Source organism: Oryx dammah, unplaced genomic scaffold (assembly GCF_014754425.2).
Source record: "Oryx dammah isolate SB20612 unplaced genomic scaffold, SCBI_Odam_1.1 HiC_scaffold_4, whole genome shotgun sequence".
NCBI classification, from domain to species: domain Eukaryota; kingdom Metazoa; phylum Chordata; class Mammalia; order Artiodactyla; family Bovidae; genus Oryx; species Oryx dammah.
In genome coordinates, this window is record NW_024070188.1 from 68,801,858 (window position 1) to 68,825,960 (window position 24,103).

Below are 24,103 nucleotides of genomic sequence, written 5' to 3' on the forward strand. Positions count from 1 at the left end.
GGAATGAAAAGCCTGACAAACTGCTCTGTTTTCTGGCATAGAGAAAAAGTATCCCGGGCTTATAGAAGCGTTGCAAAAATAACTCAAAGAATTCCTGATACCTTTCACTCAGATTTTCCAAATGTTAACAGCTATTTGTATTTTTGTGTTTTCTCTCTCTGTCCCTCTTTCACTAAATAGTTAAGTGTGTATTTTGTAAAAGCAAATTATTTTTCTAAAAACAAGAAGTTTTCTTATATAACTATAATATATTAAAATAATATAAAATATCTTTATATATTGTTATAAATATATTTATACATTATTATAATATTTATAATGCTAATATTAATCATTATACCATTATTATACTATACCCTAACAAATACTATATAATTAGTAAAATCAGGAAGATAATATTGAAACAAAATAATTATGTGATCTAGAGATCTGATGGAGATTTTGTCAATTGTCCGTTTAGAGAAAAGAATACAGGATTATGAATTACATTATTTTTTGTCTTTTTAGTCATCTTTAATCTGGCATAATTTCTGAGTATTTCTTTGCACTGCGTGATATTGACGTTTTGGAAGAGTACTGAATAGTTATTTTGTAGAATGTTCTTCCATGTGGGTTTGACAGATATTTCCTCATGATTAGATTTAGGTTATTCATTTGTGGGATAAATGCCACAAAAATGTTGCTGAGTTTTTCTTAATATACCATATCACAAAGCACATGCTGTCTGGTATTTTTTTTCCAGCTGTGTTAACTCATCATTTGGGTAAGGTGAACACTGCCCGTGTCTCTACTGTAAGGTGACTGCCCTTTGCTATTGAAAAGTATCTTGTGGAGATATATTTTGAGACTTTGTAAATATTCAGCTACTTATTAAACTTTTGTCCATTATTTTTAAGATCCATTCATAGTTCTTGTTGTTGTTTAGTCGCTATGTCATGTCCAACTCTTTTGTGACCCCATAGACCGTAGCCTGCCAGGCTCCTCTGTCTATAGGAGTTCCAAGGCAAGAATACTGGAGTGGGTTGCCATTTCCTTCTCTAGGGGATCCTTCCGACCCAAAGACTGAACCAATGTCTCCTGCACTGGCAAGCGGATTCTTTACCACTGAGCCATCAGTTATTATTATGGTGCTTGGCAAAGTGATTTTCTAATTTCATCATTTCTTCTTCGTTTGTTAATTATCTTTCCACTTGTGAGGAAGAGCTTTCCCTTGTCTCTTGTTTCTCTGTATCTATCTATTCATTTATATATCTGTGCACACTGATGGATTTTTACTCATTTAGTAGGTTGTGATCTTTGACTATCATTATTTATTTTATAAGCCCCTTTAAGTTGGCTCTTGTGTGTGTTTTTTTTTAAATGTCCACATCATTATTTGAATACTTCCTTAAAACATATGTATTAATTTAGAATAATAACATAAAATATTATTTCTAGATTTTAATTGTTACTGCCATCAGGAAATGCAGTTCCTTCTTGGATTTCGTAGTCAGCCAAATTCTTCCCTTCTTTCTCATTTCTGTAGAAAACAAAAGTTGAGTTTTCCTCCTGTTAAAAGATGTTTGCAAATGTATAGTTTTAAAATATTTTTTGTGGCTATGAAATTAATGTTCACTGTAACCAAATGTATTAAAAATATTGCTAAGATATAGAAAATGCCATGATATGTAAAGGTGAGGTTAAAATGACCTCTGAATCAAAATCATTACTGTTAAAATGTTTAAATCATTATATGTTAAAATGTTTTCCAGTGTTTAAAGGAAAGTTTTGAGATAAAATGAATACCATTGGCCTGGCCCAATGGTTCATGAATATAGCATTCCTTATTCAAGGACTTGATTCTAGTTACTACTTGGAGTTATTGGCAGGTGTTGTTTCATTTGAACAGGTGAAAGATGTCATGAAGGATATCATGTCAGACCTGCAGCAGACGAACAGCGAGAAGATCCTGCTGAGCTGGGTGCGCCAGTCCACGAGGCCATACAGTCAGGTCAACGTCCTCAACTTCACCACCAGCTGGACAGATGGGCTTGCCTTTAATGCCGTGCTCCACCGACATAAGTGAGATGTGACTCTTCTTAGCTGTGCAGATTTGTACAAATCTGTAAATCCTTTCTGTCTCTCCCTACTTAATCCCTCCTAAGGTCCCTTCCCACGACCACTCTCTCCTCTGTACATGCTCTCTGAAAACATAAAAAAAAAGAAATATCATAGAAAAAAAAAAACCACCCATCACATTTTGTTTCCATAGGACTTAAATGCCACAGTGTACAAAATCCATGATTTCTTGTACGTATTTGTAAGTTAAAAAATGTAAAATAATTCACATAGTTCAAGCCCACTCATTCCGCACTACACTAATGATATACACAAAGAATTGTGATACTTTTCAGCCTTCTGCTAAAAGAAAAAACTATAAATTTAGTGCAATCCCAATTAAAAATAGATAAATGATTTTTTTTTTCATGAAACTTGTGATCAGAGTCTGATTCTATAATAAAAGACCAAGGGATCAAAAGGAGCCACTTCACTTTTCCAAACAGAAAGCAAGACTAATCATGAAGCTATATTAATTGAGACTATATAGCACTATGAATAAAGTACAATGTAATAATAAGCTGAAGCATAAGAAATTGCCAATATTTGACTGTTTTTGACATGTAAGAATGGCAATGTCATGTAGTTCAACTTAAGGGAATAAACAGCTCAGAAATAGCTCCATTCTGATCTACAACTGAGCCAATGCTGCAGATTAATAGATGGTATGGAATAAGTGGAAACGCATGAATTGGATCCCTGCATCACCATATCCCCAATAAATTCCAGATACAGCAAGAATTTAATTGTGAAAGGCAAAAAATTTGTTATGTGTTTTATCCCTCTGGTAAATTATTTATTGTCTCAAGTTTTATTTCCTGTATGTTCTTTACTGATATATAAAAATGCAGTTGACTTTTCTATGGCTTATATCTAGAAGATTATTAAATTCTGATAAATTTCAAATCTGTTATTGTAGGGTTTATTTTGTTACTATAGGTTTTTTTCATGAATTATAATCATTTTTCTCTCCTTCCCTCCCTTCCTCTTTCTTTCCCTCCTCTTCTCTTTCCCCTTTATCTGTGCCTTGCCCTTCAATATAATATTGATCTAAATTGGTGGTACTGAGGCAGAATGTCTTGTTCTTTAATGTTTTACCATAATGCTGTAATTTGCTGTAGTTTTTTTTTTTCATATACCTTTTATCTGATTAAAAAAAACCCAGTCTTCATCTCCTTTATCAGTTTAAGGAGGTTGTCCTCTGTTTCTAGTTGGTTAAGAGATGCTGCCAGAAAACTTGAATTGTAGCTAAAACATTTTTCTATCTATTGCTTGACTGAACAAAAATGTATGGAGTATCTTCTGTGTGCTGGGCATAGGACGTAGAACAGAGATAAAAAGCAAGCAAAAATCCCAGTCCTCCTTCTTGGAATTAATGTTCAAATAGAGGGAAGCAGGCAATTAAAAAAAAAATGGAAATGTAAGTTGTGTGGCATATAGAAGTGGTAAATATTGCTGAAGAAAAATCTATCAGGCAAGATGAGAGGAATTACCTGGCATGTGGGAGGTCCCTGGGTGCAGGGATGTGAGTAAGTAGTGTAACAGGAGATGGAGTCAGAGAGGAAACTGGGGGTTGGGTGATGGAGGCAAATCTCAGAAAGGTAGGTTGGTCCAAGGTGCAAGAGCAGATAGAGCACAAAGAAAATGATCAGCTTTTAAGCAGTCAGGGTGACAGTAATGTCCAATTTGTGGAATTAAAAGAAAATCACGATAGAAATGAAATACTAAACAATAGCTCTATGGAGCAGAGTGGATGGAAATTCTCTTAGGGATTTTTCCCTTAGAAATATCCTGTGAAGTGATTAGAGCTGGATTTTCTATTCTGCTAATCTTGGTCTTTTAATCAGAGATTTTAGTCCATTAACATTATGTGATAACTGATGTATTTATAGAAGTTCATTCTTAAATTTATTTTGAGCTCATTTTCTTACTTTTTCTTCTTGTCTTCTCATAGGTTTTTCCTCCTTTTTTTTTTTCTTTCTTTCACTATTTGGAAAATATTATATCATTTCTAGTCATTCAGTGGCTACTCCAGAATTTTAACAGCATATTTAACCAATACAAAAATCTTAGACTGTTTTACCTGTCATTTTCATATTTATAGATTATTTTGTAAAGTATTATATATTTGACAAGCTTTTGGGATATGAAAGATAAACTTTTAAATTTATAGTCACAAAAAAAAGGGAAAAAACTGAAATGTATATGATTACAACAGTAACAACTTTTTCCCCATGTATTTCATCATCACTGAATTTTATTTGCATGCTAATTTCAGACCTGATCTCTTCAGCTGGGATAGAGTTGTCAAAATGTCCCCAACTGAGAGACTTGAACATGCCTTCAGCAAGGCTCAAACTTATTTGGGAATTGAAAAGCTATTAGATCCTGAAGGTATTGTTCAGTGTTTAATTTCAGTCTTGGTTTTGCTTTACAATTTTATTGAATACTTGAAATGCAGTATTTTTGTTTGTTTTTCTGTTGTTGTTGTTCTCTCTTTGTAGAAAGAATTGTGAGAGTTAAGGAAATGTTTTTCCTTTTGAAATATGGTACAAGACTTTGTATTATAGACATAATACTTTTGTGCTTAACAATTTCTAGGATCCTTCAGGAGGAAATTTAATTACATCACAGGAGAATAGTTAATAAATACCAGCATAAGATTTAATGTCTTAGGAAAACAAAATTCTTAGACAAACAATTTAGTGTTTGGTTCATTTCATTAAAATGTGTTTTTGTATGAACGAGCTTCTTATATACGATGTGAAAACTTTACTTACGAATGTTGCAAGACTGAAGTCTAGACTTATTTTCATAATATGAATGAAATCTGTGACGTTACCTTAAATGGTAGCTTATCTTTTAGCCTTGTGGGGGAAACTTTTAGGGAAGATTTTTAAGAAATGGGATATTGCACAAAAATCCATAGGTAATCATCTTTACCTGTGTCTCATATATTATATGAAAGTTACCAAGCTGTGGTATTGCGAAGATAGTATACTAGTATTGTTTATGGGCACTAAGGACAGTTATTTTATATCTAATATTGAGCAGTTCACATACTTTGGACATCTAATTTAAGCTGGTTCTTATTTTCTTTTACTATTAGATGTTGCTGTTCAGCTTCCTGACAAGAAATCCATAATTATGTACTTAACGTCTTTGTTTGAAGTGCTACCTCAGCAAGTCACTATAGATGCCATCCGTGAGGTAGAAACACTTCCAAGGAAATATAAGAAAGAATGTGAAGAAGGAGAAATTAACATACAGGTACAGGTAAACTTTTGCTAATATATTTGACTTGCCGTATTGTTTTTTGTAAGGTAATAGGTAAGAGAATTCTGAGGATTTTTTTCTTGACTGAGAAGATCTTGATTTCTCAGCATCAGAGCTTCAGTTTATCAGTTAGCATGCTGTCTCCATCGTGTGCATGTGATGGAAAACCACGACTTTAGTGATTTTACTTTTTAAAAGGGAAAAAATATGTTTCATATAGCAAGGCTGGAGTTAGTGCCTAAGATAATCATGCTTCTGCATAAACGTGCTGTTTGATTAAGAGCAAGTGTGTTAGGGAGTTTGGGATTGACATGTACACACTGCTGTATTTAAAATGGATAACCTACTGTCTAGCACAGGGAACTCTGCTCAATATTCACTAACAATCTAACTGGGAAAAGAATTTTAGAAAGACTATAGATACGTGTGTGTGTGTGTATATGTGTGTGTATGTGTTAGTCGCTCAGACGTGTCTGATTCTTTATGACACCATAGACTGGAGCCCACCAGGCTCCTTTGTCCACGGATTTTCCGGGCAAGAATACTGGAGTGGGTTCCCATTCCCTTCTCCAGGGCGGCTTCCCAACCTAGGGATTAAACCCAGATTTCCTGCATTGCAGGTGGCTTCTTTTACTGTCTGAGCTACCAGGGAAGCCCAGATACATGTATATGTATAACTGAATAATAAAAAAGAGCAGTATATTGATATTAAACGCTTCATTTGCATGCTTTCATTAATGCCTTAGAAGTTGAATTAAGTTAACGAAAGAAATATGATGCGGTCAAGTTGTAATCATCTACTCTTTGACCTATCTTGCTATCTTTTACTTTTCAATGAATCCTAATAGCCCACCTTCCTCTCTTTCTCTTTCTACAGATATGTGCTTAGAGCATTAGGTGATCAGTAAATCATTCCTGAATTTCTCTTGAAATTGATCTCTCAGTCAAAAATCTCCTCTTGTATTTGAATGAATACCTTCTGAACACTTGCAGTTAGATAACGCCTTCCATTTTCCACCTCATAGATCCTAGTGCCTATCTTAATAACCTTTAGCTGGTCACTAAGTTTCCTAGTTCTCAGATATCTTCATTAGATTATGGAGGTTTGGTACTAAATGATCTCCAGGATTATGCTGGCTTTCCAGTTTCAGAGTTTTAGGTCCAGAACTTAACTCATTTTTCCTTCTCTCTCTTTGGTATCATCTGTCTCCTAATTATCCAGTGTTGCATCTGTGGGCTCACTGATTCACTGTTTTTAGCTCCTGCATGTCATTTACTGGGTCCCTTTGGATTCTTCCTTCAAAATATCTTGGGGTGTGTTTACTTTACTTACTTTCTTTCTCATACTTGTTAAAGACCTCATCTCCTCTTGTAGTTTACAAGGCCCAGCCCACTGCCCCAATTCATCTCAGGCCAGTGTACTCCAGTCGTGGTGGACTTCTCTCCTTCCCCCAAATTCTTGTACCTGTGGGCTGATTTCCATGAAACGCTCCTCCACCCACTGTTTGCATGGCAAGCTTCCCATCTTTCCCCAGTTTCAATGGAACTTTTTCAGAAAAGAACTTCCCCGATTAACCTAATTGAAATCCGGCCCTACACACACACACACACACACACTCAGTCTGTTTCTCGCTGTCACAGTATTTTTACAAACTATGTTAAGAATTTTCAATTGTATCTTAAGAGCATTGAGAAAGCAGTGAAAGATTTTAAGCAGAGAAGTCAGGATATAATTGCATTTTCCAAACATCATTCCAGCTGCTCTGTGAGAAGTGGATGGTGGAGGTAGAAGTTTGGATAGTAATAGGGAACTGAAGACACTGGTGATCAGGCTGTTGTAGTCCTGAGGTCAAATGACAGTTGTGAAGATGGAAAGACCTGGATGGGTTTGAGATAAATTTTGAAGGTAGGAATTACTTATCCATATTAAATGTAGGAGGGGAAAGAAAAAGAGGAACTACGTCTGGCCCCCTGGTGTTTACCTGGAGGAGTTAGTTAAGTGCATGGAGGAGCCATTTACTGAAATGGGAAGCCCGGAGAGGTTTGGGGGGAAAAATGAAGGGTTTAAATATTGACAAGGTTTGATATGCCTATGAAACATTGAAGTGGAAATGTTAAGGAAGGTGGGACATAGGAGTTTGGGATGAGAAATATAAAGGTAATAGGATATATTAATAGAAGGTTCTTGAAATTTAATAGCAATGGATGAAGCCTTGCAGGGAAAGTACATAAAGAGAATTTAAAAAGGGCCTGGGACTTAATTTTGAGGAGCTTCTTTACTTACATGTTGGCAAATGCTTTTGAACTAGGAGAAAAATCAAGGCAGTGTTATTAAAGCAAGGAAAGGAGAACTTCGAGAGGGCGGGGACAGGTCAGATGTATAGAATGCCACTGAGACCTTAAGAAACAGAAGGTGACCAGACTTCTGCGTTTGCTTTAAACAGTTCTGGTTTATGTATGTTGTTCTAGCACTGTGGTTATAAAAAATGTTCTGGTTTTGTGTTCATTACATGATCATCCTGAAGATGATGCTAGAAGAATGGATTTGTCATTGAGAAGGTTACTGGTAACAGTGGCAAAATACTTTCCAGGTGTGTGGTCAGGACCAATTTGATCAGCACGAAAGGGAGTGTTAACAAAAGCAGATGTTAAATACATGAGCTTTTCTTATGTTGTTTTCTATACATTTTGGTATGTTTCAGATACATGAAAATTGTGGATGAGAGGTGAAAAGGTAGAGACAGGCTGTAGGCAAATTTTAAAGAACTTTGCTCTGGAAGGGAACTAGTGATGAGATAGGTGATTAGTTTGGTTGTACAATTCTGAAGTATATAAGAAAATACTCCATTGCTTAGAAGGAGCTTGGAATAACTTATTCCACAGGCTCTTAAAAACAAACAAACAAAAAACCAGCTAGTAAACTAGAGAGCTACTGCCTCAGAAAAATATCATCAGTACAGTAGCCTGTATATGTATGGCTGTCTTTTAGTGTCTAAAATGCAATGCTAAAATGCTCTTCAGTAAAAGCAATTTAACAAGGGTTCTACTTGCTCTCTTTAAATGACAGCTTCCCTTTCAAGGTCCAACATGTTCCGGATCCTCTGTGAAACGTCCTGATCTATCCCTTGATGAATTCAAATAACATCCCTTGTTAGACCCATGGAATTTATAACTTTGTTAAGAGCCTTTTTATTTTTGTTCAGAAGTGATTCATGTGGGTTATTTGTCTCTTCCCAACTATATACTCTGGGAGATAGTGAAGGACAGGGAAGCTTAGTGTGCTGCAGTCCATGGGGTCTCAAAAAGTTGGACAGGACTGAGCGACTGAACAACATCAACAGCTATATTAGAGTATGTCTGAGTATAGAATCCATGAGTGATACAGCTTTTGTACTCTTTGCCATCCTGACATGAATAAATGCTTTCTGACTAGTTCACAGCATTGCTCACTCAGCTCCTGAGAATCCAACGGATGCCTTAAGACACAGTGGTGTTTACCTTGGGTCTCCATCCAGTGTGCCTTTGTTGAACACCTTCTGGTCTTCACGATGCTTGTGGATTTTCTTGGATTTGTTTTTATAGAGCTCGGCACCAGAGGAGGAGCAAGAGAGTCCCCGAGCTGAAACCCCCAGCACTGTCACGGAGGTTGATATGGATCTAGACAGCTATCAGATAGCACTGGAGGAAGTGCTGACCTGGTTGCTTTCTGCCGAAGACACTTTTCAGGAGCAGGATGACATTTCTGATGATGTGGAAGAAGTCAAAGACCAGTTTGCAACCCATGAAGTAAGTCATCTGTAGCTGATGAGCAGGATATATGTGCCATGGTGCCTGTGTCTTAATCAGGAGATGTACCCTGATGTATAATGTTTACTGAATTCTGCTCCACAGAAATTTCATGGCATTATTTGAGGACTTCAGTTCAGTTCAGTCACTCAGTTGTGTCTAACTCTTTGCGACCCCATGGACTGCAGGACGCCAGGCCTCCATGTCCATCACCAACTCCCGGAGCTTGCTCAAATTCATGGCCATTGAGTCGAGGATGCCATCCAACCATCTCATCCTATGTCGTTCCTTTCTCCTCCTGCTTTCAATCTTTCCTAGCAGCAGAGTCTTTTCAAATTACTCAATTCTTCGCCTCAGGTGGCCAAGGTATTGGAGCTTCAGCTTCAGCATCAGTCCTTCTAATGAATGTTCAGGACTGATTTCCTTTAGGATGAATTGGTTGGATCTCCCCAACATCACAATTCAAAAACATCGATTCTTTGGCACTCAGTTCTCTTTATAGTCCAACTCTCACATTCATACATAACTACTGGAAAAACCATAACTTTGACTAGGTGGACCTTTGTTGGCAAAGATATGTCTCTGCTTTATAATTTTTTTTTTTGGAGGACTTAAGATTTTTAAATAGGGCTTCATTATAAAATTGGCATGGGTGATTAACTGTACGTTGGAATTAAATTTTCGATTTTGATCTTACCATAATTTGTATATTCAGTGGAGCCACTGACAAAAATCAACGCTTTAGTACTGCTCGTTTTGGAAGTGTATTATTATAGTTAAGACATAAAATGGCTAATCAGTACATCAAGTCTTTAAATTTTGAATGCTCCCTAGGAAGTGGTTATTTTTATTTGTTATATGATTAAGCAAACTTGTATCCAGTATTCTTGTATACTTTTATATAATGAAAATCTCCTACTATTTCAGGAATATATAGCATTGTAGTGATTGGATTATGTGAAGAATTTTTTTGATTAAGTAGTTTTTTGGTGTTATGTTAATTGACAGGTCTTATTTGCTATTTTGGTTTGAAAATAATACAAATGGTCATTTTATTTAAGCAAGTCCTTTTGGGTAAGCATGGTGTTTTATTTATTATATCTTCTCATAGTTCCATGTTAATGATCTATCAGTAGCATAATCAGCATTGACATAAAAATAGCTCGTGTTATCAGATGTAACATGGTCCTTTTTGATCTTATCTTTTTCCTTAGGTCAGCTGCTTATTTCCAATATTCAGAGCTTAAAAAAAAATGGATCAAAGTCTTCTTTATTTGAAGTCTGCATGGTTACTTTTTTTTTTCCCCCACAGCATTGATATTTGGGCATTAACAATTTATTAAGATTTGCTTTTCTTCAATGAGCAGCTCATAGATCATAATGACGTACCTTCCCAGGCTTTCATGATGGAGCTGACAGCTCACCAGAGCAGCGTGGGGAACGTCTTGCAGGCAGGAAACCAACTGATAACACAAGGAACTCTGACAGATGAAGAGGAGTTTGAGATTCAGGAACAAATGTCCCTGCTGAATGCCAGATGGGAGGCACTCAGAGTCGAAAGTATGGACAGACAGTCCCGGTGAGTGGAAGCCCGGGAGTGAACACTGCTGCAAGATGGGGCCTAGTTGTTTTCTTTAAAAATTTTTAAAAAGTCTTTATTGAGTTTGTTACAATATTGCTTCTGCAGTTTATGTTCTGTTTTTTTTTTGTCCACAAGGCTGGTGGGATCTTAGTTCCCTGAGCAGGGATTGAACCCTTACCTCTGCATTAGAAGGTGAAGTCTTAACCACTGGAAGTCCCTGTTGCCCACTTTAACACAAGTAAAAGTCTACATGTCTGTGGGAACAAGATAACCAGAGAACTTGCCTTGTCAAATTTTGACTCTTTTCTGTATGTAGCATTGCTGGAATTTTTATGATCTTTATTTCTCCTTTGATATGTTAACCAAATAAAATGGTAAAAGTGGCCATACAGAAATCAGCAAAAAAAGGGCAGAGACTTTGCAGTATTAAAGCTGGCTAACCATCAACTCTGACATGAAGATAGGGCTATGTTTTATTTATCTAGAATTCCATTTTGTAACATTTTTTAAGAGTACGGTTCATTTTATTTCATGTATTGTATGTTAAGGAGCAAACTATTCCACTGTAATTTCCACCTATTTAATAGGCAGGAATTCCTGATTAAAGAAACAATGATTCTGATACAAATAGAGGGTGCTCTTATTTGCATTTTTGGAGTGCATTTAATTGACTGCATTTAGGAAGAAAATAATTTTTTTGCTGGTGTCTATATTTAAAGACTAAATGTTGCTTTAAAAGGTTAGACAAGAGTGTGCTCCCTGCCCCATTTCCTTGATGCCTGGAGTTTGTGTTTGCCTTTGCAATGGAAAGAAGGAGTGGGGATAACGCTTTGTTCCCCTTGGACAGGTTGCATGATGTCCTCATGGAACTCCAGAGGAAACAGCTTCAGCAGCTGTCCGCCTGGTTAACGCTCACAGAAGAACGCATTCAAAAGATGGAAACTTGCCCCCTGGTTGATGACTTAAAATCCCTGCAAAAGCTGCTGGAAGATCATAAAGTAAATCTGGCTCGTATTTCTTTTATACCTTATCAAATATGAAAAAGCAGCACTTAGAATTCTCAGGAGCTGATGGCGTCTATCGTTAGCACAGAGCTAGGACACTCCTTCAGTGCTCTCTTGTATTCAGTAGCTTGCAGGGTGGAGTGCATAGGGATGTGGGTTTTCTGAGCCAGGGATGAAAGCACAGGTCAAATTTTATATGGGTATGTAGAGGTTTGTTATGAAAGTACATAGTGTTCATAAGATTCTCAAGGGTTTTTTTTTTTTTTTTTGACTCATGAGTGGTTAAGAACCCTAGTCCATTGCATGAATGCAACGTGTTGGAAAATAAGGAAACCCTCAGATTGATCTGTTCATAATCCTTCCAGGAAAGCTATTGCTTCTTTTCCTAGGTGAGGATTCTCGAGTTTTGTGAGTGGTTTGAAAAGTGAAAGTTGCTCAGTTATGTCCGACTCTTTGTGACCCCATGGACTGTACAGTCCATGAAATTCTCCAGGCCAGAATACTGGAGTGGGTAGCCTTTCCCTTCTCCAGGGGATCTTCCCAACTCAGAGATCGAACCCAGGTCTCCTGCATTGCAGACAGATTCTTTACCAGCTGAGCCACAAAGGAAGTTCCAGAATACTGCAGTGGGTAGCCTATCCCTTCTCCAGGGGATCTTCCCAACCCAGGAATCCAACTGGGGTCTCCTGCATTGCAGGCAGATTCTTTACCAACTTAGCTATGAGGGAGGTCACAAATTTAGGAGATAACTTTTCATAGTCAAGGAAAGGTAGAGTAAAATAGCTTCTCTGCAAAGTGTTTGAAGAATTTTATTTCTCAATGAAATAACTAGATAAATGGGTAAATTAAGCTTTAAGGATACATTAAACACAAAAACTCAAGGCATTTGACAACACTATTGGTAGTATTTGAATAAATTACCTATATACCTAAGTATATGTCTTGTGACCTGGCATTCTCTTCCCATGGAAGAGGTGGGAAGAAAATTGTCTGTATACACCAGTTGCTTTCCTGGGTAATGAATCAGAACAGCTTCTGACTATCAAATCACATTTGACTTATGTTGCTTTATACAGTGTTGTACTAGATAAAATGATCTCTGACTCTGTGTATTTAAATTTGGAACTTTTTTGATTTAATGATTCTATATTCTTAATTCCTACTGTATGCACTCAACTTGATTATGTGACCCCTTTTCTCTTATTCTTTCAGCCAGAACTTGGAATAAAAATAATAAAAGTGATGACATCACATTTGCAGTCTGTTATGACATTGCATTTTCAAATTGCTTTGGTTCATAATGAAATGTAAAGATGTATAATGGGTTTGTTTCCTTAGGAGAACACTTAGGCTAATGGTTGGAAATTTAAACAGGATGCCTCATTAAGTGTCCTTAATTGCTATTGACGACTGGGTAGATTTTAAATATGTAAATGGGAAAGAGTAGACATAATGGTTTATCTGAATTTTTTCTGTAGAGTTTGCAAAATGATCTTGAGGCTGAACAAGTGAAAGTGAATTCCCTGACTCACATGGTGGTGATTGTTGATGAAAACAGCGGCGAGAGTGCTACAGCTATTTTGGAAGATCAGTTACAGGTAAGGACTCATAAAGTAGGATAGAGCTAAGGCACCTGGGGTCTGAGCCCCAGTCACACATTGTTCCTATTCATGTTCAGTCTGTTTATTTAGGTTAGTAAAACCATCTTCTTTAGGTTGTACTTCCCAGCTGGCGTTCCACAGCATGGGGGTTTATAGGAGAACCAAGGTGTCATTCATGTACTTCAGCTTTTGAGTGTATGAATAAGATTTTGAAGCTCAAGACCTGATCCCAACAAATGATCCACAGACTTCTTGCTCAGAATCACTTGATGAGTTTGTTAAAATGCATATTTCTGGGTCTCACTGGGAGTGGGGCCCAGTGAATATGCAAAAAAAAGTCAAGTTTGAGAATTTCAGTCATGTAGGATTTAATATCCCTGTTTCTTTAGGAGATCACTGTGTAAATGTCAACATCAGTTTTGGGAACCCTGACAACTTGCTGCTTTTTGCTGAGTGACTGTGGTATATGTTTACAAGTCTTTATAAAGAGCGTTTTTGGTACAGTTGACTCTTAAACACGTGGGGTTTGGGGCACTGACCTCTCAAACAGTTGAAAATCCTAGTATAACTTTTTACTTCTACAAACCTTAACTAGCAATAGCCTATTGTTGACTGGAAGCTGTACTGGTAACAAATAGTCCATTAGCACATATTTTGTATGTTATATACATATCTACAGATATTTTATGCATTCCTGAATGCTTAACTTTTTCTTAATTTTTTTTTTTTGATATTTCTAGGCTGTGTGGTTCATCTTCATTTCAAATTTTTGTCACAAATCTTCAAAATTTTTTCCTATGTATTTATCAAAAAAAATCCAAGTATGAGTGGACCCACCCAATTGTTCAAGGGTCAGCTGTATTTTATTTGAACTTGGATTACCTGATATAATGTTGCCAGGTGATGATTTCAGTAACTTTCAGTTGATGATTTTTAGTAACTATAAATTAACATATGGAATTCTTTTTCTTTTGCAACATTTAAAACTGGGCTGTAGTTTTGAGATTTTGGTGTGATAGTATTTAGTTTTTACAGTAATCTTAGAGGTAGGCATTCATTCATGTCTTGTCAATTTAACAGTGAGGATATTCATAGTGGTTGAGTGGAGGCCCTGAGGTTTAAATAGGCAATGAGTTTTCATGTGGAGATGAGAGATCTGTCTTCTGGCTCTACATTCTCCACTTTTGTGCAATACAAAGACTATTTTGATAATAAAAATTGAAATAAGATAAAATGCATTAAATAATTCTTGCTCATGGGTAAGTAATGAAGAAATAAAACAGAATTTGTTAATCATTATTTATAAAGTGGTAATAAAGTAATTAGTTGGGAAAGTCATCATGAAGATTGATTTTTTTTTTTAATGTATCAAATTTATTTATTTAGTCTTGCTAATACTTATAATATTCTGTTGCTGTTTGGTGGAATTTTCTGTGTATCATGCAATATAAACAGAACAAATCAAAACAGTTTTTATAAGTTAAAAACTTTTTTTTCATAATTTTTGGTACTACTGATGAAGATTGTCTTGGCATGTAAAAATGGTTAAGAAATGAGCCACGCACTGAATTTTATCTTAAAGATAATTATAGCCTGAAAAAATGGAAGCCTTGAAAGTAGATATGTTTGCTATATTTTGAAGGTATATGTGAAACTGTCAAATTCTCATATAAAAGCCACAGTGAAAGAAAAGAGCCGGAGTTTGGAGTCAAAAGTTACAAGATAGAGTTCAAGTTATGCCGTATTCTAACTGTGTAATATGAAATAGTTAAATTCTATGGAAATTAGTTTGTCTTATCTATAATTTTATAGAATTCATCTGTATTATTTAAAGCAACGTTCATAATATTTTTCATAATTACTACTCTGTAATAAAGAACAATGGATGTCAAGAATTTCTTTAAGGATTGTGATAACTATCCCTTAAGGCTTTGTTGACAAAGGATCGGTTTTTCCTTTTCTAGAAACTTGGTGAACGCTGGACGGCTGTGTGCCGATGGACTGAAGAACGTTGGACTAGGTTACAGGAAATCGACAATTTGTGGCAGGAGTTATTGGAAGAACAGGTATGAAGCTGTATATATAATTATTGCATTTGAATAAATCACTTATGTTTCTTCAAAAGGAAAATTTATAAATAATTATTTATTATGTTAAAAGTCAGATTTCAGTCCACTATGCAGTTTCTTCATAGAGATTGCATTATAAATTAGCTCTATTGTAATAACAATTTGACCTTGTTCATTAGTTAGATTAGTTTTTAGAAATGCTAGTTTTAGGATTTACTTGACATAATTTTTACTGCATTTGTGTTGGATAATGTATTTGAACTTGTAGCCATACAGCCTAGCATATGGCTTGTGCTCAGTACATAATGATAAATGATTCTACTCAGTACTTTGTGAACTTTAAACCTGTGATTTTTAATCAGAATAACTGCTGAAAATAACAAGAAAAATATTTAGCAACACCGATGATTGAACATGTAGCTAATTTTTTCACTGAGGATTAACATAGAAAATGAACCTTTGGTGCAAAGCTGCCACTTAGAGTTTTCAGTCTGATTGGTGGCCTTTTGCCCATCTCCATCCTTCCAGAAAAGCAACCATCAAAACAGAATACAAATAAGCAAGACTTTTCTTCAAAATGCCAAAGAGTTGTGGTGTAGAAAATAAACAGATACTCTGTTCCCACATCCCAGGGTCCACTGTGATGCTTTTAAATGCCTTTTATTTCCATCCACAAAAAGCAGCTATATTCTTTTCATGGGATAAAAAGCAAATGTATGCTGTTTTGTGATTTACTAAATATGGTGGTAGAGAGAACTCTTAAAAAACAGGTTGCAAAATTTGTCCCCATGTAAATTGTAAGTTACTGCCACCTGCCCTCAATCTTTGATCAGAATTTTCCTATTAAGAATTGCATGATAGACCTGATTCTGATTTCTGAAATATTTACATTTTGCTTTACAGAGATTTAAATTTACTTATCTTTTCTTCAGGCCAAAAAGTCACATAGAATAATTGAAATTTAACTTCATTAATGATTGTAAGGAGACTGATTGCTAGGAAACCATTGTGTTACTCTTCTTAAAGTAATTAAAGAATTAAAATAATTTAAAATTCAGAAAGAATCAAAATTTGGTAATTACAAATATTTAAGAATAGAGAGTGGCTAGGATTCTGGCCATTTATTATGTTAGGTTTAAAACTGACCTTTGAATGGCCTTCTGTTAGTGATATGGAAGGAGAAATCTTGTTAAAATATAGAAACGAAGCCAATGTTGGTACTTAATTGATAATTTGTTGTTACAGAGAATAAGACCAATCAACTGTGTCTGAATTAAACAGTCTTTCAAGGGATTATTGTTCACTTAGTTGCAGAGGCTTTAAGATAGTTAGAAATGGGCTCTGAGAATTAGTTCAAAATTTCTCCAGCATGAGCCAAGTGTGGGCAGCGGGATATTCTGTGATTGACTTTAACCGGCCTTTCCAAACTGTCCCTCTGTCCTTTCATGTACTCAGTGTTCAGATCCTGCATTCCCGTTTTGTAGCTCATTGCGAGACTGTCACGGCCGTGTGGCCATGCCGAGTAGTGCTTCTTCTCAATGCAGAGTAGTGCTGTTTCTTTTCAGTGCTGTATTCGCAGTGCATGGTCCCTGGTAGATTCCTTATGGGTTTTGTATTGTTTTCATTCTTTTTGAAACAGCGCACTAGTCTTCTAGTCTCTGTGTTTTTGTTTAAGTGTGGCATCTGCCTTGAAATGTCTTTTTGCCTATCTGTCTTTAAGTTCTCCCCACCTGTTACCAACTCTTTTTGAGTCCGGCTCCTACAAGGGCCCTCTTGCCTAGTGATATTCGAGCCCATAGAATGAAGCTGTCTGGTTCAGAAGCAAAGGAGAATTTTATTCTTTGATGAAAGAAAGGAAAGGAGTGAGCTTGCGCTATAGTCAGTGCTCTCCCTGGCAGTCAGTCATCGGTGGGGCTGATTTAGAGGGCTCCTCTTGGCGGGAGGGGCAGAGCTCTTGGGCTGCAGATCACAGTGCCACATGCAGCCTCTCTATACCTGTCGCCGCCATCTTGGACTGAAGCATCCCACACAGCACTTGTGTACACAGGCTGCCCAGCTGAGGTGTTGGGCACAGTAACTCTCCTCTGGGAACACTAATCCATCCTGTTAGGTGTGAGGGCTTTGCACACTGCCCCCTATAAGCCAGTGAAGCTAGACTAAACCCAGAAGAGGTCAGACCATGTCACCTAGATTCCACCATATTTTTCCCAGTATCCCAGTGGGCTTTGCCAGTGACATATCCATCAGGGACCATGAAGTCATTTATGAGCTCCCTCTCCCTCCCCCACTGTTTCAAAACTAGAAGAAGTCTCTTTGTGGTGTCTGCATTTTCTATCTGGTGCCGCAGGTATTTTTGTGATAACTCTTACTACATTGAGGACAGAATTCAGATTTACATTATTTTCTTAATATTTGTCCTTTTCTGGGTGAAATATAATGGCAGAGAATGGTTATTAAATAAACTGATAAATCAAACTTGAGAAAGAGTTGATTCCAAACACAGAACCAAGGATTTCCACCTTCAATCTATAGAAGGTTTCTGTGGTAAATACTACATTTTGGGAAAAATTATATCAAGGCAGCCATTTTTTCCCCCCTCCTTCAAATTTATCTCTTTACTAAATATATTATGTCTAAAAGACATGCATTGTTGGCCAATGAAGTTTAAAGATTTTCATATTGGCTTTGGAGTAGCCTCAGGCTTTCTTTTCTAATCATAACTGCTGTTGAATCTGGAGCATTAGTGAGGTTGTCCTGCAAGATACATGGAAAATCCATCAGCTTTGGGGTGTGGGTCTGTGATCTGGCTCTGCAGTTTACAAGCCATGTAACTTGACTTCTCTCTCTTTTCTCCCTGATAGAGGGACTGAGAAAAGAAAATCTCTGACCTTCCCTCTGCATCTAGAGAGTTATAAAGTGATTCTTTTGCAGACTTGGATAGTTGGATTTAGCCTTTTAGAGCTATCAGCCTCCCTGAGAATTAGGTTTAGTTTTCCAGGTTTGAGGCTAATTTTAGGTTCATCAGTTGCAAATCTGTGAAGGGTTATATCTTAAGCAAAGATATTCTGAGTTTTTTATGCCTCAGGCTTAGGGGTTTGAAATCCTTCTTCTCCCAGATGTGGATAAAGCCTCTAGTAACATAAAAATGAGAGATTTTAGAACTTGATTGAGTTGAATTACCAAATGATTCCCTAAATATATTTCTAACTTTGGTTATTATTTGCAGTGCTTGTTGAAAGCATGGTTAACTGAAAAAGAAGAATCTTTAAATAAAGTCCAGACGAGCAACTTTAAAGACCAAAAGGAACTAAGCGTCAGTGTTCGACGACTGGCTGTAAGTGATGTCGTTGTCATCACCTCTCTTGTGAGCCTATCATATCTTAGTGTTTTATGTCAATGGTTAATAGAATTTAGTGAATGAATTCATTTTACTAACGCTAGAATGCTGCCTTGTAACCATCTAGAACCAGAAGTCTTATGTTTTAGCTTTAGGGAATTAAAGCAGGCAAATTTTACTCTAAAATATACATGTTTACATTTTCTGACTGGGGAACAGGAAGATAAGTTCCTGTTTAAAGTGATTCAGTGATCTAATAAATATCTGAAATACTAGATTTTGAAGGAAGACATGGAAATGAAGCGCCAAGCATTGGATCAGCTGAGTGAGATTGGCCAGGATTTGGGTCAATTACTTGATAATCCTAAGACATCCAAGAAGATCAACAGTGACTCAGAACAACTGACTCAGAGATGGGATTCCTTGGTTCAGAGATTAGAAGATTCCTCCAACCAGGTACCTTTGCTTTGGGTAATACTTTGTGCCATTACGTGGAAATTATACATTCAGGTATGTTTTCAGTTCAGTTCAGTTCAGTCGCTCAGTCGTGTCTGACTCTTTGCGACCCCATAAATCACAGCACGCCAGGCCTCCCTGTCCATCACCAACTCCCGGAGTTCACTCACACTCACGTCCATTGAGTTGGTGATGCCATCCAGCCATCTCATCCTCTGTCTTCCCCTTCTCCTCCTGCCCACAATCCCTCCCAGCATCAGAGTCTTATTCCAATGAGTCAACTCTTTGCATGAGGTGGCCAAAGTACTGGAGTTTCAGCTTTAGCATCATTCCTTCCAAAGAACACCCAGGGCTGATCTCCTTTAGAATGGACTGGTTGGATCTCCTTGCAGTCCAAGGGACTCTCAAGAGTCTTCTCCAACACCACAGTTCAAAAGCGTCAGTTCTTCAGCACTCAGCTTTCTTCACAGTCCAACTCTCACATCCATACGTGACCACTGGAAAAACCATAGCCTTGACTAGATGAACCTTTGTTGGCAAAGTAATGTCTCTGCTTTTGAATATGCTATCTAGGTTGGTCATAACTTTTCTTCCAAGGAGTAAGCGTCTTTTAATTTCATGGCTGCAATCACCATCTGTAGTGATTTTGGAGCTCCAAAAAATAAAGTCTGACCCTGTTTCCACTGTTTCCCCATCTATTTGCCATGAAGTGATAGGACGGGATGCCATGATCTTCGTTTTCTGAATTGTTGAGCTTTAAGCCAAATTTTTCACTCTTCTCTTTCACTTTCATCAAGAGGCTTTTTAGTTCCTCTTCACTGTCTGCCATAAGGGTGGAAGTAGTAGTTAAACTAAAAAGCTGTTTTTTTTATACCTGGTTAACTGTGAAATTGAAAAATTGACATGTATCTTCTTTAGTTTTCTAAACTGAATTTTAACAGACCTTAGAAAACTTCTGATATCCCGTCATTCGACCAATAGTAACTGATAACACTTAGACATGATCTTGGTGCTCAGTCACTCAGTTGTGACCTCGTCAGGCTCCTCTGTCCATGGGATTTACCAGGCAAGAATACTGGAGTGAGTTGCCATTTCCTTCTCCAAAATGATTTTTTCATCTTAAATAATCTTATAAATTTAAAAAATATTTTAACACCTTGATCAAAAATAACCCTTTGGTTTGTACATGAATGTTTAGAGCAGCAAAATTCACAACAGCCAAAAAGTGAAACAACCCATACATCCATCAATAGATACATGGATGGACAAAATGTGGTATATTCATACAATGGAATATTGTTGTGTGCTGTGTGCCAGGTCACTTCAGTCATGTCCCACCCTTTGTGACCCTGTGAACTGTAGCCTTCTAGGCTCCTCTGTCCGTGGGATTCTTTAGGCAAGAATGCTGGAGTGGGTTGCCATTTCCTACTCCAGGGGATCTTCCCGACCCAGGGATCAAACCTGCATCTCTTACATCTCCTGCACTGGCAGGCAAGTTCCTTAGCACCAGTGCCACCTGGGAATACTAAGTAATAATACAATAATGTGCCAATATATGATCCAACAGGGGTGAACCCCTGAAAACACTGTGCTAAGTAAAAGTAGCAGGTCACAGGTTAATGCACTGATTCTATTAATACATGACTTATCCAGAGTAGGCAAATCCATGGAGACAGGAAGTAGATCAGTCATTTCTCAGGGCAAGAAGGAGAGAAGGATGGGAGTGACTGTTACTGGTATGGGATTTCCTTTTGAAATGATAAACCTATTCTGGAATTAGAAAGTGGGCATGGTTGCACAACAACTCTGAATATATTGATGACCATAGGATCATATATTTTCCAAGGGAGAATTTTATGACTTGTGAATTATATTTCAATAAAACTGTTATAAAACATTAAACCTGATTGATTTTTATTTCAGGTGACTCAGGCTGTTGCAAAGCTGGGAATGTCCCAGATTCCTCAGAAGGATCTTTTAGAGACGGTTCGCCTAAGAGAACAAGTAACTACAAAAAGGTCTAAGCAAGAGCTGCCTCCTCCTCCTCCCCCAAAGAAGAGACAGATCCCTGTGGATTTGGAAGCTAAAAAAAAGTGAGAACTATTTTGCACATGATATATTAATATTTTGTGCTCGGTACTTATTTTGTACTGATCGCTAATCATATGCAAATTTAAACATAATTATTGTAATGGAAATTCAACTACTGAACCACTCACTACCTCTGAGTCTTCTGAATATTCCACTTTATACTGGTTAAGCATCTAAGTCATCTGGATTTTATTTATCTTTGGTTCGATTGGGAGAACTGTGTGCCTGTAGCCTTCATGGACAGAATATATCGTTTCCTTAGTTCTTTCTTTCCCGTCGTTTACTGTGGGTGGATATAATTGTGTACAATCCTTTGTTTATTCTTTCTGCCACTGTCACAGTTCCTACAGTTTTGCTTTAGATCTATCTCCTTATTCTTTGTGACCCTCCTTCTTCTTACCTTTAAGAGATACTTAATTCAGGGAAGTAATTCCTTTAGGTCTTTCTTTTTTCCTTCCCTTTCTCTCTTCATGTCTTCTTTCTTTCCTTGTTAATTCCTTTGTCTTAGTAAAGGAATTTACTAATGGATCATGTTACCAAAGATCCATCTTTGGTAAAATTTGTTTCATTTTCTGACTCAAAAGAAACTCAGGATCTTTACAGGAGGAACAGTCAGTCTGGCATACACGGAGCTTTCACTAGTGTTGGATCTTCTGCAGCGCTTTCCTATGGGCCAGGCAGGGACCATGCTCACCGGCCCTGGAACAGATAGTCTCAGAGTAGCCCTTGAATAGGGCAGTTTTCTTGCCCTTTGACAGTAGAATTCCAGTGCTTGGGTACTGCCTGAATAAAAACAATATGATTTCCCCAATTTAGCTTTTGTTAGACAAAGCAGGATTGCAGTTTTACCTGTTGACTTTAGTTTTGGTAATAAGGCTACATTCCTGCATCCTGACAGCATCTCCTTTTAGGACCATGAGTTGGACCTCTGAGTTGCAAACAGCAGCTGTGGAACTTTTACTTCTGGAGCCAAGGCAGCAGATGAGGGAGATGCTTGTGATGTTGATCTTACTGTGGACCTTTTATTTCTTGAGTGTCTATATTCTGTCTGTGTATCGGGCAGTGTGTATCTCCAGTGCTGACTTTGTGCATTTGGAAGCTGGGCAGGCTGTGAAAGACTAGGTGCATGAATAGGTTCTGGTACCAATTCTAACTTCACAGGTTAGGGGTTTATTCCTCCAAGTCTGGTTTTTCCTGCTCCTGCCCCATCCCAGATTAGATGCCAGGTTACCTATGCTTCTTACCAACTGGCTACGGGTTAGAGGGTTCCACCACCTCTTCCTTGGACTTCAGATGCCAGTTACAAATCTAGGTTGTTACCTATAGTTCTGACCAACGGGCTATAATTTAGAGATTTCTAATACCACCTCCTCTGCTTCAGTTAACTTCGTAGAGTAGCTTATAGAACTCAGGAAGACATTTTGCTTAATAGATGACTGGTTTGTTATAAAAGGATACAACTCAAGGAGAGCCAGACTGAGGAGCTGCACAGAGCAAGACATGGGGAGAGGGTGTGGGCTCCCATGCCCTCTCCAGGTGCCTTGGTCTCCCTGAACATCCACGTGCTCACCTTCTGGAAGCTCTCTAATCCCTATCCTTGTGGCTTTTTGGGGAGATTGCATTACAAAGTCATGATTGATTAGATCATTGATCTTTGGCGACTGATTCAACATCCAGCCCCTCTCCTCTTCCTTGAAGTCGGGGGCAAGGTGAGACTAAAAGTTCCAACTCTCTAATTACGAGGTTGGGCTCCTGACAACCAGCCTACCTTTTTAGATGGGATTCAAAAGTCATCTCACTAACAGGACAAATGACACCTTTGTTGCTCTTATCACTTTGGAAATTCCAAGAGTTTGAGAACTCTGTGTTAGAAATAAGGCCGAAAAACAAATGTTTATTTCTTACTATAAATTGCAATGTCATGGTGCCTAACTATACAATCTTACACATGTCCATGTTGTATAAGGTGAGTTCTGTTGCAAGAAACAGAATACTGTGCCCAAAGTGACTTATACAATGAGGTCATTGACTATCTCACGTTGCAAAAAGTCCGGAGGTGGGGCAGTTTTAATGGGATGGTGTGGGTCAGCATCGTGGCACCTTGTCTCTGCCGTCCTCAGCATGTTAGCAAGGTAAAAGGCAAAACGTGTCTTCTCATGGTCCCAAGATGCTGCTGTAGTACTTGGCATAACAACTTTGTATAACCTGCTTTATACGCAGGTAGGGAAGTTTTTCCTTATTTGTCTTCTAAATGAAAAATTTTTTTTTCAATCAGGGAGAAAGACCTTTTCTGGAAGATATTAGCTAACTCCCTGACTCTGATCTCACTGGCCAAAACTCAGACATCTGCCTTGCCCTGGGTTCCTGGGAGGTTGAATCTATCCTGTGTTTTCCATCTCTGTAGTTGTGTTCTGGGGGTACTCAGGCAGCAAGGAAGAAATGTGGGGAGGGAGGTGTCTGTTGGGTGGGCAACCAGTTGTGAGCTCCACAGTCTTCTGTCTGCGAATTGATTGATGCAGAAATGGCTTCAGTTCACTCTTAGACCCACAGAGGCTTGAGTACATTCAGTTTTGTTACAATAGACAGCAGTGAAATTTCATTATTAGAAATTTTGCCCAAATATTGTTTTTTTTTTAAACTTTAAAACCCTTCTCAGTCTACTCATGGTACTAGTTTTGCATTTTGGAGTGATATGCAACCACATCACCCCCTTCAATATGGTACCTCTTCAGAATTTAAGGATACATTGTCCAATCTAGTTTACATTGTCCTAAAGTCCAGAATATTGTTAAGTATCCTAGTGA

General features: G+C 37.5%; 1 protein-coding gene across 12 annotated transcripts in view; it reads left to right on the forward strand.

Moving 5' to 3' along the window:
• The window catches only part of UTRN (utrophin), a 547,129-nt gene that overhangs the window by 130,404 nt on the left and 392,622 nt on the right, over positions 1-24,103 (forward strand). For 7 of the 12 annotated variants that reach the window (XM_040238622.1, XM_040238624.1, XM_040238623.1 and 4 more), the window contains 11 exons: positions 1,889-2,061; positions 4,376-4,491; positions 5,207-5,373; positions 8,956-9,159; positions 10,557-10,738; positions 11,589-11,739; positions 13,224-13,343; positions 15,311-15,412; positions 18,642-18,749; positions 19,029-19,208; positions 21,132-21,301. In XM_040238622.1, the coding sequence (XP_040094556.1) occupies positions 1,889-2,061; positions 4,376-4,491; positions 5,207-5,373; positions 8,956-9,159; positions 10,557-10,738; positions 11,589-11,739; positions 13,224-13,343; positions 15,311-15,412; positions 18,642-18,749; positions 19,029-19,208; positions 21,132-21,301 (1,673 nt within the window). The remainder of the gene's footprint in view (positions 1-1,888; positions 2,062-4,375; positions 4,492-5,206; positions 5,374-8,955; positions 9,160-10,556; positions 10,739-11,588; positions 11,740-13,223; positions 13,344-15,310; positions 15,413-18,641; positions 18,750-19,028; positions 19,209-21,131; positions 21,302-24,103) is intronic. The other 5 variants (XM_040238626.1, XM_040238628.1, XM_040238627.1 and 2 more) reach the window with 1 other exon arrangement.